This window comes from Ovis aries, chromosome X (assembly GCF_016772045.2).
Source record: "Ovis aries strain OAR_USU_Benz2616 breed Rambouillet chromosome X, ARS-UI_Ramb_v3.0, whole genome shotgun sequence".
In the NCBI taxonomy this organism is placed as follows: domain Eukaryota; kingdom Metazoa; phylum Chordata; class Mammalia; order Artiodactyla; family Bovidae; genus Ovis; species Ovis aries.
This window is the reverse complement of record NC_056080.1, coordinates 24,443,085-24,458,723: the sequence shown is the minus strand read 5'-3', so window position 1 is coordinate 24,458,723 and position 15,639 is coordinate 24,443,085. Positions and strand designations below refer to the sequence as shown.

General features: G+C 49.0%; 1 protein-coding gene and 1 pseudogene across 1 annotated transcript; both read right to left on the bottom strand.

Annotated features, from left to right (window-relative positions):
- Positions 1 to 7,225: 7,225 nt before the first annotated feature.
- LOC114111446 (melanoma-associated antigen B5-like) lies at positions 7,226 to 8,213 on the bottom strand (annotated as a pseudogene).
- Positions 8,214 to 12,642: 4,429 nt separating this feature from the next.
- LOC101121331 (melanoma-associated antigen B4-like) lies at positions 12,643 to 13,759 on the bottom strand. Its single transcript, XM_004023009.6, has one exon. The coding sequence runs from the start codon at positions 13,746 to 13,748 to the stop codon at positions 12,717 to 12,719; it is 1,032 nt and encodes a 343-aa protein (XP_004023058.4). The 5' UTR covers positions 13,749 to 13,759; the 3' UTR covers positions 12,643 to 12,716.
- Positions 13,760 to 15,639: the final 1,880 nt, after the last annotated feature.

The window sequence follows — 15,639 nt, the reverse complement described above, 5'->3', positions numbered from 1 at the left end:
TGTATTGTTGAAACCTGGCTTGGAGATTTTTGAGGATTACTTTGCTAGCATGTGAGATGATCTTCCTCCAGCTCCAGGCCAAACACCAGCTCCATGCACTCAGAGGCTCTCCTGAGGATCTTGGGCAAGGGCTGCCAGTACTTCCTGCTGACAACCTTCAGCAGGGCGTTCTGAATGATGGGCTCCTTCTTGGTGTACTTGTCCAGCAGGAACTCCACCGGCTTGTTGGCCTTCCTGGCCAGAGGATCTTTGCGAGTGCTCTGAGTGGCAGGTGCTGCCTGGGAGGCACCTGCACTTTCCTCCTCTGGGCCCTGGGCACCTTCATCAGATCCTGCACAGGAAGGCCCTGCATCAGGAGAGCTAGCAGCCATGGCTCCCTGAATCTCCTGGAGATTGCCAGCAGCAGGGGAGCTCGGGGGAGAAACCTGAGGGACAGATGAGGGGGATAAGGGGCACTCTTTTCCTGGGGCTGCAGCAGCACTGGTCTGGGCATCCTGAGTGTCCCCCTGGACCTGGTGGAGTTTCCCGTGGGCATGGTACTTACTGTTGTGCCTCCGAGGGATAATGACACAGATCAGGAACAGCAGGCAAGAATGCTGACAGGAAACCAGGTAAGGAGGGCACCTGGAGGAGGGATAAGGAGGTATTGTGAGCACCTTCAGTGGGGAGAGTCCACCCCAGCTTGAACCAAGGGCGCTTCTGCAGGGTCCTTGAGACCACAGCTCTGGAACCCACAGGGCTCCTGTTTTCCTGGTGAGCCTGTCCCCTGTGACCACTGAACCGGAAGTGAGAGTGAGCCTTGGGACCCAGCCAGACAGCCCTGCCTGGGCGTTAGGGGGGAGCCTGTGGGGGCTGACAGGGGAGGCAGTTTCTCTCAGTTCACATTCAGAGTCAGGATAAAAATTGGGGCAAGACCCCCATATCCCACCCCTCCCCCCGCCACCATGTTCTCTCTCCTGCTCTGAAGTTGACACTGACGCCTTCCCTGTCACCCAGGAGGAGGAGAGGAGGGAGCACTGAGCCCCCGACCGAAGGGTCACGGAACCTGCTGTTCTGCTGCCTGCCAGCTGCCCCTTCAAAACTAAGCTCTAACCTCCCATCTCAGACTGCAGCCCCTCTTCCCCGTGTTTGGCTGGGAGGAAGTGCCGGCCACAGGGGAGTGTCCTGAGTTGGCCCTGTGATGCGGTGGATGGTCATTACCCTGACTCCTACCGAGCCCTGACATCCTCCCTCTGCTGACCAGCTGCCAGCCCTTTGGAACGAGGTCCCCACTTCCCCGATTATCCCGTGTTGGTGACCGCAGTCAGGGAGCCCCTCCAGCTTTAGAACTGTCCAGATGCTGACCGGTTGCTCTCTGGCCAAGTCACGCTGGGTGAGGGGTTAGGCGTGTTGAGGGGTTAGGTGTGTTGAGACACTCAGTCCCCCTGTGGGTCCCTCGTTCACTCCACAGAATCCCAGACTTCCCTCTACTGAGGGTCCAACAACCCCGCACCTAGATCCATCACCCCTGGACCCAGGTTATGTCCTGAGAACCCAAGTGCATAGCTGATAGATATTGCACCTAAGAGCCAGGCCCGAGCCTCCAGGCGTAGAGCAGGTGCGGGGTTGCCAGGGGGCTGTGAAGTCCCCGCTTTTTTGGATGGGAAAGGTGTTGGGAGTGCCAGGGCGTATCTTTGTAACTATCAAGTGCACTTGTAACTCATGTCACCTCCGACTTGGACCCCTGATGAGACCTCGGACTCCTCCCTCTGGGCACAGCTACAGCAGGTCTCAAAGACAGCAGCCCTCTCAAAGATGGCATCGCACCCCAGTGTGGATAGAGGGCCGTCACTTCCTATCATGTGCATCTGGGCTCCAGGAGGACAGCAGGATCAGAGCCTGGGTGGGCAGGGTTCCGGGGGAGTTTTCGGCAAGAGGGGGGTGTGGTCCCTTCTTTGACTCATAGTGGGTCCTGGGATGTCCCTGCTGATCTCAGTCAACTGGCCTCACTCCTTGCCTCTCACTTCTCTCAGTAAACCAAGCAGGAAGAATTTGGGAGCCCGAGCCTGACAGCCTTCCTGGAGCTGCTGAGACAGACAGTGAGGGCACTCTGGGGCTCCTTCTTGTGTGCTGAGTGATGCTCCCTGTCCACTATCCCTGTCTTCTTCTGACCATAATGCTGCATTATGTGCCATCTGCTGACCTGAGGGCAAGGCCTCACCTGGAAGATGTCATATCCCAAAACGCCTGGTGAGAAGTGCACCAGCATCTCATCTGGACGCTTCTGCCTAAGGCTTCCTGGAAATGGCTGCTGCAGGTAAGGTAAGTGAGAGGGAAGGATGGAAGAATGGCTTCTGTGATGTGGAACCCTGAGATCTTACTCAGGATCTTCATCTTGACTGCAGATGAAGCCTGGAAACCCTTCCCTTACTGGTATAAAACCACCCCTGTCCCCAGCCATGCCCCACACAATCCCAGCAGAGAAAGTGAAGGGGCTCCTTAGCCTGACAGTTCTCACTGTCAGCTCTTAGTCGACTGCAAGGGCATTGCTCAAACGTTCTGAGATGAATTCCTGTCCTGTACAATTACTGTGATACAAGCTTTTCTCTTTTAGTCCATGTGACAGTCTCTTAAGCTGATCATTTACAAGGGCCAGTTGTCATCCACTAACAAAGCTTGTGCTGGTTATTGCATGACCTCTGGGCCATATTGCCATGTCCATCCCAAACTTTGGTGCCCCATGATCCTGGCATGGGGCTCTGAGATGCTGCCTCAGGTTCCTTCAGTGAAGCAGTAGAGGCTCATGGTCCCATGGCCCAGGGAAGAATCAACCGCTCCAGTTTAAAGCCTTTTCTAGCTGATCCTGTTGTCTGTTTCCTTTGTGGCCTGCACACCTGTGTCAGCCTCAGAGTACTCCCCACCTGGGCACTCATAGGGTCAAGTTCAGTGGAGACTTATTGTTCCTCAGGGATTATTTCTTTTGTGTTCTTGCTTTTGTTAGTAGTTGTCTTTATTCTTTGTGGTTTAGATGAGGCGTCCTGCACAGGGGCTATCAGTGGTTTGGTGATGCTGGGTCTTGTATTCCAGTGGTTTCCTTTGTGTCAGTTCTCACTATTTGATATCCTAGGGTTAGTTCTCTGGTAGCCTAGGATCTTGGAGCCAGTGGACCCACTCTAAAGGCTCAGGGCTTGACCTTGAGTTTTGCGTGGGTCTATATATTCTTTCTGCTGGTCATGTACTCCTGTCCACTTTCAGCTGGTATTCTGCATGCACGTCTGTTCTGAAGGTGTATTCCTGATGTATCTGTGGAGAGAGATGTATTCCAGGTCCACCAACACCTCTTGCCATCTTGTTCCTCCTGGGCAAGATTCATGAGAGTCCCTTGGACTGCAAGGAGATCTAACCAGTCAATTCTAAAGGATATCAGTCCTGAATATTTGTTGGAAGCACTGATACTGAAGCTCAAGCTCCAGTACTTTGGCGACCTGGTGTGAAGAACTGATGCATTGGAAAAGACCCTGATGCTGGGGAAGATTGAAGGCAGGAAGAGAAGGGGACGACAGAGGATGAAATGACTGGACGGCATCACCTACTCAATGGACATGAGTTTGAGTAAGCTCTGGGTGTTGGTGATGGGCAGGGAAGCCTGGCATGCTGCAGTCCTTGGAGTTGCAAAGAGTCAGACACGACCAAGAGAATGAACAGAAGAGATGAGTCATCAAAATATTCTTGTCATTCCTATATTTTCTGGATGAGTTGAAGCCTTCCCTTGCTGCAAGGCTGATTCCCTTACAGTGGCAAAGAACGTGTGAGAAAATGTGTTCTCTGCTTGGTTTATTAGGTGTGATCCAGGTACACATTTCCCTGGGCAAATTATACAAGCTTTAACCAAAATCTGGCAGGCTTCTTGAAATTATCATTGTCCCTATGACCCACAAACTTCAGGGAGGATTGACAGAAACAATACAAAAACTGCACTCTAGCAATATAAGAATTAGGAACATGGGGCTTAATGAATTACAAATACGATGATAATTTTCTTGATCTTTTGAAAGATTACTGTCTTAAAATCTTTCATTTTCCAAATATAAGGAAAATTTTTAACACAAAAATTTGATAAATTGTATCTTTGTCATTAGAATTGAAACATTAGTTTTCTCTCCCTACCATATCACTCCATAAATTAGAAACTCTCAGTGTTCTCATTTTCTTAGGAAACTAGTTATTTTTCAAAAGTTCAGTAAGAATCTGTTCTTATAGTGGGACACAAGTGTAAACATTGATTATACTACCAAGAGTTTGACTGGAATGTCATATTTGTCAGATACAGGTAGACTTGGATATGACCAGATAACTTGAGGAAACTAAGGTTAACCATAGGGAGCCATAAAATCCGTTGGCAAAACAGCCTGGGGCCTTACTGACAGAATTCTCATCAGCCTTACCAGGTGAGTAAGAAGATCACTTCTGGCAAGCACAGGAACCTTAGGATGTTTTGAGGACTTCAGGAAAAGAGGAATTCATCCAGATCTCTAGGTTTGACAACAAATCCTTGCTGTGGCTTCCTAGCCTTAAGAGGCTATTCAAATTTCCTTCTGGAGACTCCTTACGAACTGTTCCAGCAAAGCAGATTTAAAAGTGCCTATATGGCAAATCGTTATTATTATTGTACTTAGATAAATAATCAGGCCAAGTTTTTGAATTTACACTTACTTTGCAAACAAATTAGGTCTTAGTTATCCTGTCTTCGGTAGAAATGAGGAAGATGATAGACAGAAAAATATGGTTCAATAGAACGTGTCCTACACATGTGTGGATATTAGGTTCTAGTGGTATTACGTGTCCTTGAAGTTTTATTATTTGCCTTCAAATTGGGTCGGATCCTGAATTTTTCTAGTGTCCACCCATATCTAGCTGCAACTTTCTTACTAAAATTCCCAATTTCCCCCATCCTTTTGATGTATCTGTGGGGAGACAGTGAGCTCCGAACGATATAGCTCTGCCAACTTGATCCGCTCACTTTCCCATTCTTTTGACTTGAATCACTGAGAACTAACATTGACATTTTCCTGAAGTCCTGCAACGTGAAGCTAGATGACTTGATGCAAAGACCAGAGGAACTGTCACAACAGCTCATGTTCAAATAGACTTCATGCCTGTTGCTGTACGAGCCACTCAGAAAGTCAACCTGATCACCCAGCTGCTGCTGCTGCTGCTAAGTTGCTTCAGTCGTGCACGACTCTGTGCGACCCCATAGACGGCAGCCCACCACGCTCCGCCATCCCTGGGATTCTCCAGGCAAGAACACTGGACTGGGTTGCCATTTCCTTCTCCTGATCACCCAAAGATATTGCTAACGGTGATAGAGACATTTCAAACTGCAATAGTTGCTTTGATCCCGACACCTAGAAAACTTCTTGACTGACCACCCCCTGGGCTCAGAAACTGGTTGATAACCAGCTCCAATCATTAATGTCTGCTTCTCTTTTGTTTCCATAGAAATGCCTCTTATTAATAACTACCTGATACTGCTTGCACCCTAGACCTAGCTTTGGGAATACTACTCTTTAAATAAACTGACCTGTTCTCAGAATTATGCAACTGCTGCCATGAAATGGAGGACTCCACTAGTCCATTCTCTCTCTCCACAGTGAGCAGATCAGCTTTTATCATGTGAGTCTTGCAGGCAAGTTTCAGAGGAGGGACCTGTCAAGGCTTAGGGCACTCTGCCCCCAAATATACCACAGTGGCGTATTGATTATTTTGAATTCAAGTTACTTATGAAACAGCCAACAGAGGAGGGACATTCTGCCGCCCCCCAATTTCTGCCTCCCTGAGAGCAGGAAATACATCTCATATGAAGGATGTACAGCCTGCATCTGGAGGCAGAGGGAAACCCTTCTAACCAGAAATAGGCAGTTCGAGAAGAGAAGCCTGTATACACAAACCTTGTTAAGTCTTTAATTTACTACCCTGGGTACAGATTCTGTTTAGATTCCTTACTAGTTGAGTACCTAAAACTTAAGTTGATTTGTCCTGTCGATTCCTCACAAATTGTTTTGTTGTCTACTAAATAAAGAAGCTGCCTGCTTTGCCCACCTCTAGGTCCCATTTCTATGACACTTCTTGTGCACATGAATTGCAATTTGTCTTTTTCTCCTGTTACCCTGTCTTGTGTCAAGTTTACTAGTAGTCTAACCACAAGAATTCTAAAGGGGTAAAGGGAGTAATTTCCCTTCCCTACACACCTCAAGGGAGTTCACCCTTAAATCCCAGAAAATCCCTGGAGATGATGTGCGTAGAATACCAGTCTGTGCACTGGAATCTCCTGCATTGAGATAAGAGCAGAGACACCTTAGATTTCTGTCAGTTAGGGACCAAATTGTGTCCCCTCGACAAATGCATATTGAAGTCATAACTCAGAGTACTTCAGAATGCAACTGTAGTTAGAAATAAGGTATTTAAAGAGATGGTTGAGGTAAAATGAAGTCATTAGGGTGGGCCTTAACCCAGTGTGACTGTAGGAAGAAATTCAGACACAAAAGGAGGCACCAGGGATATATGCACTTAAAAGGAATGCAAGTGAAGAGGGTAGCCACCTGGCAGCCAAGGGGAGAGGCCTCAGGGTAAACCAGCCCTCACCTTGGACTTGCAGCCTCTAGAACTCTGAGAAAATAAGTTTCCGTTGTTTCAGCCACCCATTCTGTGGGGTTTTGTTGTGGAGAGCCTAACAGATCCGTACGTTACCCCAGGTAGAGATTTCTTCCTGGATAGTCTTTTTACTTTCCTGTCATTCCTAAAGGCTATCTCAAGATCTTGCTTATGTGATTGCAGCTCCTTCTTTCTAAAGTTGTATGGGGATAGGCTAGGTATTGATCTTAGCCTCACCAGAACTAGCATAGAGCCTTTCAAAGAGCAGGTGCTCAAAAAATAAATGAAGACAGTAAGAGGTCTAACTTGTTAAGGTTTAATACCTCCTGCATTTTTCACGAACCATATCGAGGTATAAATTATTTAGTTTTACAAAACAGAAGACCGAAAAGATGGAGAACAATCAAGGTTGATCATGTTTTGAAACTCTTTTCATTTTATTTCTTCATTCCATTGTTCCAGCAGTTTTATTGTGGAATTGCTTCCCATTTCAGCAAAAGTCCCAATTTTGATGTCACATTTTCTTATCTGGATGATCTTTTAAAAGTCTTCGTCTTCGGTAGGGGTGGGAGAAGCTGCTGGACGTGGCAGTGGATCATGCCTGGAAGGGACAGTGGTGCCAGGCCTGGCTGGAACTGTGGCTCGAGCTCTCTCCTCCTCATCTAGCAAAGCTTCTTCATATTGTGATAAGGCACTGGGGACCGTATCATGGACTTTTGCCAAAAATTCCAGGACTTTCGTTTTGCTGGTTTCAACATGGGCTCGTGGGCCCCACAGGAACTCATAACGTGGAGGATCGCTGTGGGCAACCTGGAGGTACTCCAGGTACTTCATCGTCACTAAGTCTCTGGTGATGAGCTTCCTGGGCTCTCTGTAGATGAAGTGTTTTCTCCCAGCATATACTCACATCATATTCAAGAATTTCCAGATGTCTTCCTCAACAGCACAGCCGCCCTTCATGAAGATCACACCCAGAACTGTCATCAAGAGACCAGTCTTAGGTAAGCCCCTACCATCACACACCCTCCCATTGTTGGGCAGGTTCAGTTTGCTGACGAGGTCATAGGAGTGGATGGTTGAGTCAACTTCCTTCAAGTCAACTGCAAAGACAGCCTCAATGTGTTCAGAGGCTCTCTTGAGAATCTCGGCAAATCGGTGATGGTATCTTGGGTGGATAATCTGCAGCATGTCTTCCTCATGATGGGCTGCTTCATTTTCTACCTACACAGAAGGAACTGCTCCAACAAACTTGTCATGCTGTTTAGAGTATCGCGGTAGGTGTTTTCGGGAGAAGATGAGGAACGTGAATCTTCCTCATCTTGACTGGTATCTTCTTCATCAGATGTTGGGTCAGCAGTAGTTGAAAAAGTGCTGGTAGTAGATGGGGCTTCCAAAGACCCCTGGGAAGTGCTATTTGACCCAGTAGCTGATGAGCTCTGTGACTTATCTTCTAAAAGAAAAGAGGTAGAGGGAAGCTCTTCCATTACTGCAGTGGGCTGAACTCCCTTGTGACTCTGGGGCTCATATCGGGCCTGGTGGCGTTTCTCACAGATGCAGAGCTTATGAGTCTGACCCCGAGGCATGATGACTGCTCTGGGGGACAATGATTAGAAGTGTGAGTAGGAGGGCAGGTGATAAGGGCCCACAGGATGACGAAGGATGAGTGTGCAGCTGCAGCAGGGGAATACCACCTTGGTTATCAGGAAGGCTACATTTGTGGTTTTCTTGAGGGCACTGTTCCGAAAAACCCCAGGGTTCCTATTCTCTTAATCAGCCTGTCCTTTGGGAAACTTATTGAAGGAAATTAGAGTGATCTTTAGGCTGCATCCTGCTACCCCTGCCTCAGGCATGCTGGGGTGACAGAAGGGGCTGGTAGTCTCCTACACAGAGGCATCTGTTATTTCACATTCAAGACCACCAACCCAACTAGTGGCCAGTCCTAGGACCTATTCCCTCTGCTGTTCTGTAGTCGGCATCACAAAGCTCCCTGGAATTTCTGAGAAGTGAAGAGGTCCTCACCGCATCACCTCAGTCAGTAGTTATCACGCAGTACTGAGTGCGCACTGGGAAGTTTTCTGTCCCTGCCACTGAAGTCCTCAACACGAATTAAGAGGGCTTCCTTTGGTTCCCCATAGGGCCTGGTGTCCCCACCCCTTTCTTGGAATGGTATCTGCACCTTCATACTAAGGGTTTCACCTCCAACACACCTGATACAAGTGAATGTTGGTGGAACTTCAGCTTGATAGCTCTGCCCTGGTTCTTCAAGGGCTATAAGGAACAGAGCTGGATTCATTATCACTTCTTTTTATTGGTCGATGATCCCTCAGTCCTTGCTTTGACCTCTGTTGTGGCCTGAAATTCTACCCTCCCTTCCCCTTAGGTCCACCCCTTCTACTACTATACTTTTCTTATAGTAGGGCAAGCATCTCCATGAGACCCCTAGGAGAAAGTAAGATTCTCCTCATCCATCCATACCCGTCCTTGGTCTTCTGAGGCGCAGAGGATGAGATGAATCATACGGTGATGGGGTGTGTGGTTCCCTTCATCCTCAGGGTATTCAGTTGGTTTCTGGAAAACCTGGAAATAATCCCACTGCTGGCCCTAGGCTATACCCCTTGGACCATGTCCCAGTCCCGCTTGTGACATCATAGAAGGAAATGGGCATATCATGTCAACAATGAGCAGGTATCCAAGGGATACCAGGAAGGGCAGGGTTCTGTGAGGTTTCCTCAGCGTTCTGAGGTCAGGGGGTTTCATACGTCCAAAACTTGACTCCTGGTAGGGTGTGGGGCTCCTTTGTTTACATAAGGGAGCTCTCCTCAGACTAAGCTCCTCCCTCCCTGTGATGCCCGAGAGGGAAAGTCTGGGAATGCCACACGAGTCTGCTCCTACCTGTGCCTTCAGGGATGACATCAGGATTGAGGCTTCTTGGGGCCCTCTGTGTTCAGTGTAGGGGTATGACCTGACTCAGGTGCCTCACCTTGACTCCTGGGGGACTCTGGATTTCCACTTTCAGCCTGAGGTGACCCATGTAGAGCAAAGACCATGTCCTTGCAAGCCCTGAAGAGAAGTGAGGGAATGTGCAGCCTGGCAGCCCTGTCTTGGCCTTCTGAGAGCAGACACAGGCCAGTCTCTCTGTGACTTCAGTTCCTCATTCATCTGTCTTTACCTTGACTCCTGTCTCTTCTATGAAAGACTTCTTGGGAAATGCCACATCTTTGAAAAGTCTTAGTCTGCCTGCACCAAATCTCACAGAGAATGGGTTGAGACCCAGGAGTGATGGGGAAGCTGCAGTCCGGGAGGGGCCCCAGCATAGGTGGTGTGCTATCAGAGAAAACACGCTGATCTCTTCCTTCTCTTCACTGACCAGACACAGCCTCTTGTAGAACCTTTACTCTAACAGATTTACTCTCTGAAAGGGGCTGAATTAAATGATTTTGTGCATCCCTGATCTTTTGTGGTTTACTGACGTTTCCTTTGTAGATAAATTGTCACTGAATGATGTCTCCATCTTTATTCATACTTCACTTTTATTTTCATATTTTTTTCCTTATTTCTGGGGCTTTTTATTCCAAAACCGTGTTTGGGGTATGAAATTCTGCTATTTAATATGTGAATTACCTTTTGGACTAATGTTCAGAAAGCGAAGTGACCCAAGGTTGGCCTCATCCTGGAGGAGTGGCACAGTGTGGGCTCTGGAGGAATTCAGTGCTGGGGTTCAGTCCAGCTCCTATCATTTATGAGCTTGGAATTTGAGCTTCTTTATTCCAGCTTCTTTATCTGCAAATTGTGTTTGAAAAAGTCTAGTTTCATCCATCTCATCAGAACTGATTCAAATGTATTAACGGCTGAGTAATACTCCATTGTGTATATGTACCACAGCTTTCTTATCTGGGTTCATGTTTGGGAACGCATGTACACCTGTGGTGGATTCATGTCAATGTATGGCAAAACCAATACAGTATTGTAAAGTAAAATAAAGTGAAAATATAAATTAAAAAAAAAAGTCTATAGTGTAGGACCACAGACATGTGTGATGTATGTAAATCACCTGGCACAGTATGAGGGAAGCTTTGGTACGTTGAATGAATCGCAGTTATTACGTAGGTGATTTTGACCCTGAATGATCACAAACTTCCATCACATAATTTTCTTTCAAGCCTATATTAGAGAATATGCAACTCCAAACAATAATCAAATCCATATCAGCACTGATGCTTCCAAGCAAGTAAAACCAAGCAGTATTTTCCCTATTTGAGCACATTTTAATGTGTTTGGGGTTATCTTCTCCACATGGATGCAAGTACAAGTTCATCTGTCTCAAGGACCAGCAACTTCCCTCTCAGGTGTGTGTGTGTGTGTGTGCACATTTTAATGTGTTTGGGGTTATCTTCTCCACATGGATGCAAGTACAAGTTCATCTGTCTCAAGGACCAGCAACTTCCCTCTCAGGTGTGTGTGTGTGTGTGTGTGTGTGTGTGTTTCCCAAACCACCCCTAATTTAATACCACTGACAGTAAAAATTGAGCCCTCCCTTAGTTTGCCAAGTTACACTAAACATAACCTATTTAAACTGCCCATTTACAGAGCAAGTTCTGGTGCTCCCATCCCAGAAAAAGAGAGACAGTCCAGGGACATCGTGGCATCTCACTTCAATGGGTATCACCCTTATTTCTCAGAAACACTTTGGACAGCTTTTGATGAAAACACATAGTGTGAGTGTTCACTTGCCCTGGCTCAAGTGCACAGGGCCCCTTCCATTCCCTATGTTGAGATTCCCTATGGTTTTCAGATATCCCCCAATAATGGTAAATAAACAGCATCCCACTCCAGTACTCTTGCCTGGAAAATCCCATGGATGGAGGAGCCTGGTAGGCTGCAGTCCATGGGGACGCTGAGGGTCAGACACGACTAAGTGACTTCACTTTCCCTTTTCACTTTCATGCATTGGAGAAGGAAATGCCAACCCACTCGTGTTCTTGCCTGGAGAATCCCAGGGACGGGGGAGCCTGGTGGGCTGCCATCTATGGGGTTGCACAGAATCAGACACAACTGAGGTGACTTAGCAGTAGCAATATATGGTTTAGATATATTGTAGGTTTACGCCTCACCTCTGAGAACCATGGTATGAGTTCTGGCATCACTCCCACAGCTTCATCTAGCCCATCATGCATCTGGACTGAAAATGACCTCCCACCGAGGAACTAGACATTTCCCAAGACCCAATGCTGCCTTAATCAGGTAACTTAGACATGCTTGCTCTCAGCTGGAACCTCCTCTTCCACACCTCCCCCATTTAAATTTATGATTTGTTTATTCCTTAGAGTTAGCTCACCACCTTCCGTATATGGTATCTGCTGCTAGACTCAAAATTCCATGGGCAGTGCCTTGGTCTTCATTTTCTTACCAACGCAGTACTATAAGAAAGCCTTCTAAACAGAAGATGGTCAATTTATTTGGCAGAAAACAGAAATAATGAGCAAAGACTCTATTTTATTATGATTTAAGTGTCATACAGTTTGAATAAGCTACACAAATCTAAGTCCATGTTATTAGATTTTATAAGGAAAGAGGACAGATAAGACAAATGAAGAAGAAACCTTCGTTTACTCTGAATGCTTTCTGATCCCAAATATTTATCTCTAGGATGCTTACACATTTCCAAGTAAAATCCTATTCCAATGCTATATCACCTCATTCTGGACCATAAGGAAAATATTGAAGTCTTTTCAACTTGTTTACAAATAACCAACTCCTAGTCATAAACCTAATAGCAGTAAACATGACTCCATGACATTAATAAACCTAGATTCTGAAGCAAAATAAACCTTACGAAGAGCAGTAACATTCAAAATTATAAAACACCTCTACCTACCTACCGAAATTATCTATTTTTGACTAGATAGTATTCATATGGATAAAAGGAAAACCTGCATATTTTGTTAAAACTGCACCTAAACTCCCATACTACTTAAAACTGTGAAGAACATATGGGTTTTGTTCCCCCCACCCCTACAACCCTGCGCTATTTTGGAGGTGGACTGTTCTCTTCCAACTCAAAGGGAACAAAATGCCCTGACCCCTCCCTAGATTTGGGAGGAGCTGTAGGACTTGGCCCTGGAAGGGGCACTGGCTTCAGCCATGGCTGGAGAAATGGGAATGCCTCTCAGCCCTGCTCTAAACGCCTGATCTCTCAGAGCCTCATCATAGAGGTCTGGGAAGGAACTCGGGACCGTATCCTGGATCTTGGCCAGAACTTCCAACACCTTCATCTTATTGGTCTCAGCATAAGATCTCGGGCCCCACAGGAACTCGTAGATTGGAGGATCGCTATTGGGCACCTGGCGGTAGTTGAGGTACCCCTTCTGCACCAGATCTTTGGTGATGAGCTTTCTGGGCTCCCCAAAGATGGAGTGCTTCCTCCCAGCATAGATCCCCAACACATTGAGGAAATCCCAGATCTCCTCCTCGGTGGCGCGGTTGCCCTTCATAAAGATGACGCCCAGGAGCGCCATGAGGAGACCAGACTTGGGCAGCTCCTCCTCCTTACTTGAACCTTCCTCAACCCCGAGAGTGAACTTGTTGACGAGGGCATAGATGTTCCTGCTGCAGTCGACTTCCTTCAGCTCCAGGCCAAACACCAGCTCCACGCGCTCAGAGGCTCTGCTCAGGATCTCCGGGAAGTGCTCCTTGTACTTCCTTCCGATGACATTCAGCATGGCATTCTTTGTGATGGGCTCCTTCTTGGTGTACCTCTCCAGCAGGAAATCCATCACCGTGCTGGCCTTCCGCATGAGAGGATCTTTGCGAATGCTCCGAGCGAGCAGGGCTGCTCGGGCGGCATCTGCACTATCCTCCTCGGGGCCCTGGGCACCTTGATCAGCTCCTGCACAGGAAGCCTCTGCATCAGGAGAGCTAGGGGCCATGGCTCCCTGAAGCTCCTGGCGATCGCCAGCAGCAGAGGAGCTCGGGGGAGAACCCTGAGGGACAGAAGAGGGGGAGGAGGGGCACTCCTCTCCTGGGGCTGCAGCAGCACTGGCCTGGGCCTCCTGAGTATCCCCCTGGACCTGGTGACGTTTCCCGTGGGCATGATGCTTGTTTTTGTGCTTCCGAGGCATGATGACACAGGTCAAGGACCCCAGGCGGGCGTGCAGTTAGGAAGGCAGGCAACGAGGGCGCCTTGAGGAAGGACAAAGAAATGTTGTGAGCACCTTCACCAGGGAGAGTCGTCCCCAGCTTAAACCAAGTCCGCTTCGCAAGGCCACTGCTCTAGGACCCACAAGTCTCCTGTTCTCCTAGTCAGCCTGTCCCCTGAGACCCCTGAGGAGGAAGTGAGAGTGAGACCTGGGGCGCAGCCAGACAGCCCTGCCTGGGCGTTAGACCGGGGCCTGTGGGGGCTAGCAGGGGAGGCATGTCCTTTCAGTTCACATTCAGAGTTAGGATGAAAAACGGGGAATGACCCCCTAGCACCCGCCCCGATCCCTCTTCTGCTCTGAAGCTGACGCTGCCACCTTCCCTGTGACTCTGGAGGAGAGGAGGGAGCGCTCAGACTCCCACCGAAGGGTCCCAGGACCCGCCCTTCTGTAAGCAAGCTCTAACCTCCCCACTCAGACCACAGCCTCCCTTCCCCGTGTTTGGCCAGGAGGAAGCGCTGACCACAGGGGAGGGTCCTGACTGGCCCGTGTGTCGGGGAGGATAGTCTTCACCCTGGCTCCTCCTGAGCCCTCACATCCTCCCTGTACTGACCAGCTATCAACCCCTCGGACCGACGTCCCCTCCTTACTCACTGTCCCACATGCGAGATAGCAATGAGGGTGCCCCTCAGCCGTTAGAGCTGCCCGGATACTACCCGCATGCTCCGAGGCCAAGTCGCGGGGTGGGGGTTTCACGTGGCCGCTGTTCTGGGGTGTGAGACCCTCAGTACCCCACCCGAGAGTCCCTCCTTTTAGCTACAGGGCTCAGGGCTTTCCCTCTACTGAGCAGAACTGGAGTGCACCAGCCCCGGACTGAAGCCGTCCTCTCGGAGACCACCTGGGTGATGTGGCTGGACTTGGGGCTTAGGATGCAGGCCCGAATCTTCGAGGGGACAACAGGGGCAGGGTGGCCGGGGGTTGTCCGGCCCCCCCTTTTCAGAGGGAAAGGCTTGGTCATGCCGGCCGTGTGTCCCCGCACTTGTAACTCACGTCACCTCACACTTGGACACCTTGTGAGCCCTGGGAGTCCTCCGTCTGGGCACCCTACACGGCAGTTCTCTAACACGACAGCAGCTCTCCAAGATGGCTTCGCAGCCGCAGCGTGTGTGCGTGGTCGTCACTTCCTGTCATGTGCTTCTGTGTTCCAGGCGGACAGCAGAGGCGGGGCCAGGGTGGGCGGGGTTCCGGGGGAGCTTCCCGGAGGATTGACATGTGCACCTTTCCTTGAATCACAGCAGATCCTGAGACCTTTCCTGTACTGAGCGGAGTCTACGGGCCTCCCTCTCAGGCTCTAGCTTCCGTCAGCACCCCAGCAGGAATTGTTTCTGGTCTGGCCGAACTGGCTTCCTGGAGCTCCTGAGAATGACAGTGAGGGCACTTTCGGGCCCCGTCTTCTGGGCTGAGTGATGCTCCATCCAATCTCCGTGTCTTCCCTTGTCCCCTGTATGTGATGGGCTACGTGCCATCTGCTGACCTGAGGCCAAGGCCTCACATCGAAGACATCACGTCCGGAGACTCCTGGTGAGAAGTGCAAGTACATCTCCCCTGGACACTTCTGCCTGAGGCTTCCAGGAAATGGCTGCTGCAGGTAAGATGAGCTGAGAGGGAAGGATGGGAGACTGCCTTCTGTGGTGTGGAACCCCTCACATCTCACTCAGGATCTTCATATTGACTGCTGGCAGGGCCTGGAAATCCTTCCCTTTCTGGTATGAATCCACCTCTGTCCCCAACCGTGCCCCACGCAATCCCAGTAGAGAAGTGAAGGGGCTCCTTAGCCTGACGGTTCTCGCTGTGGGATCTTAGTCGACTGCAGGGG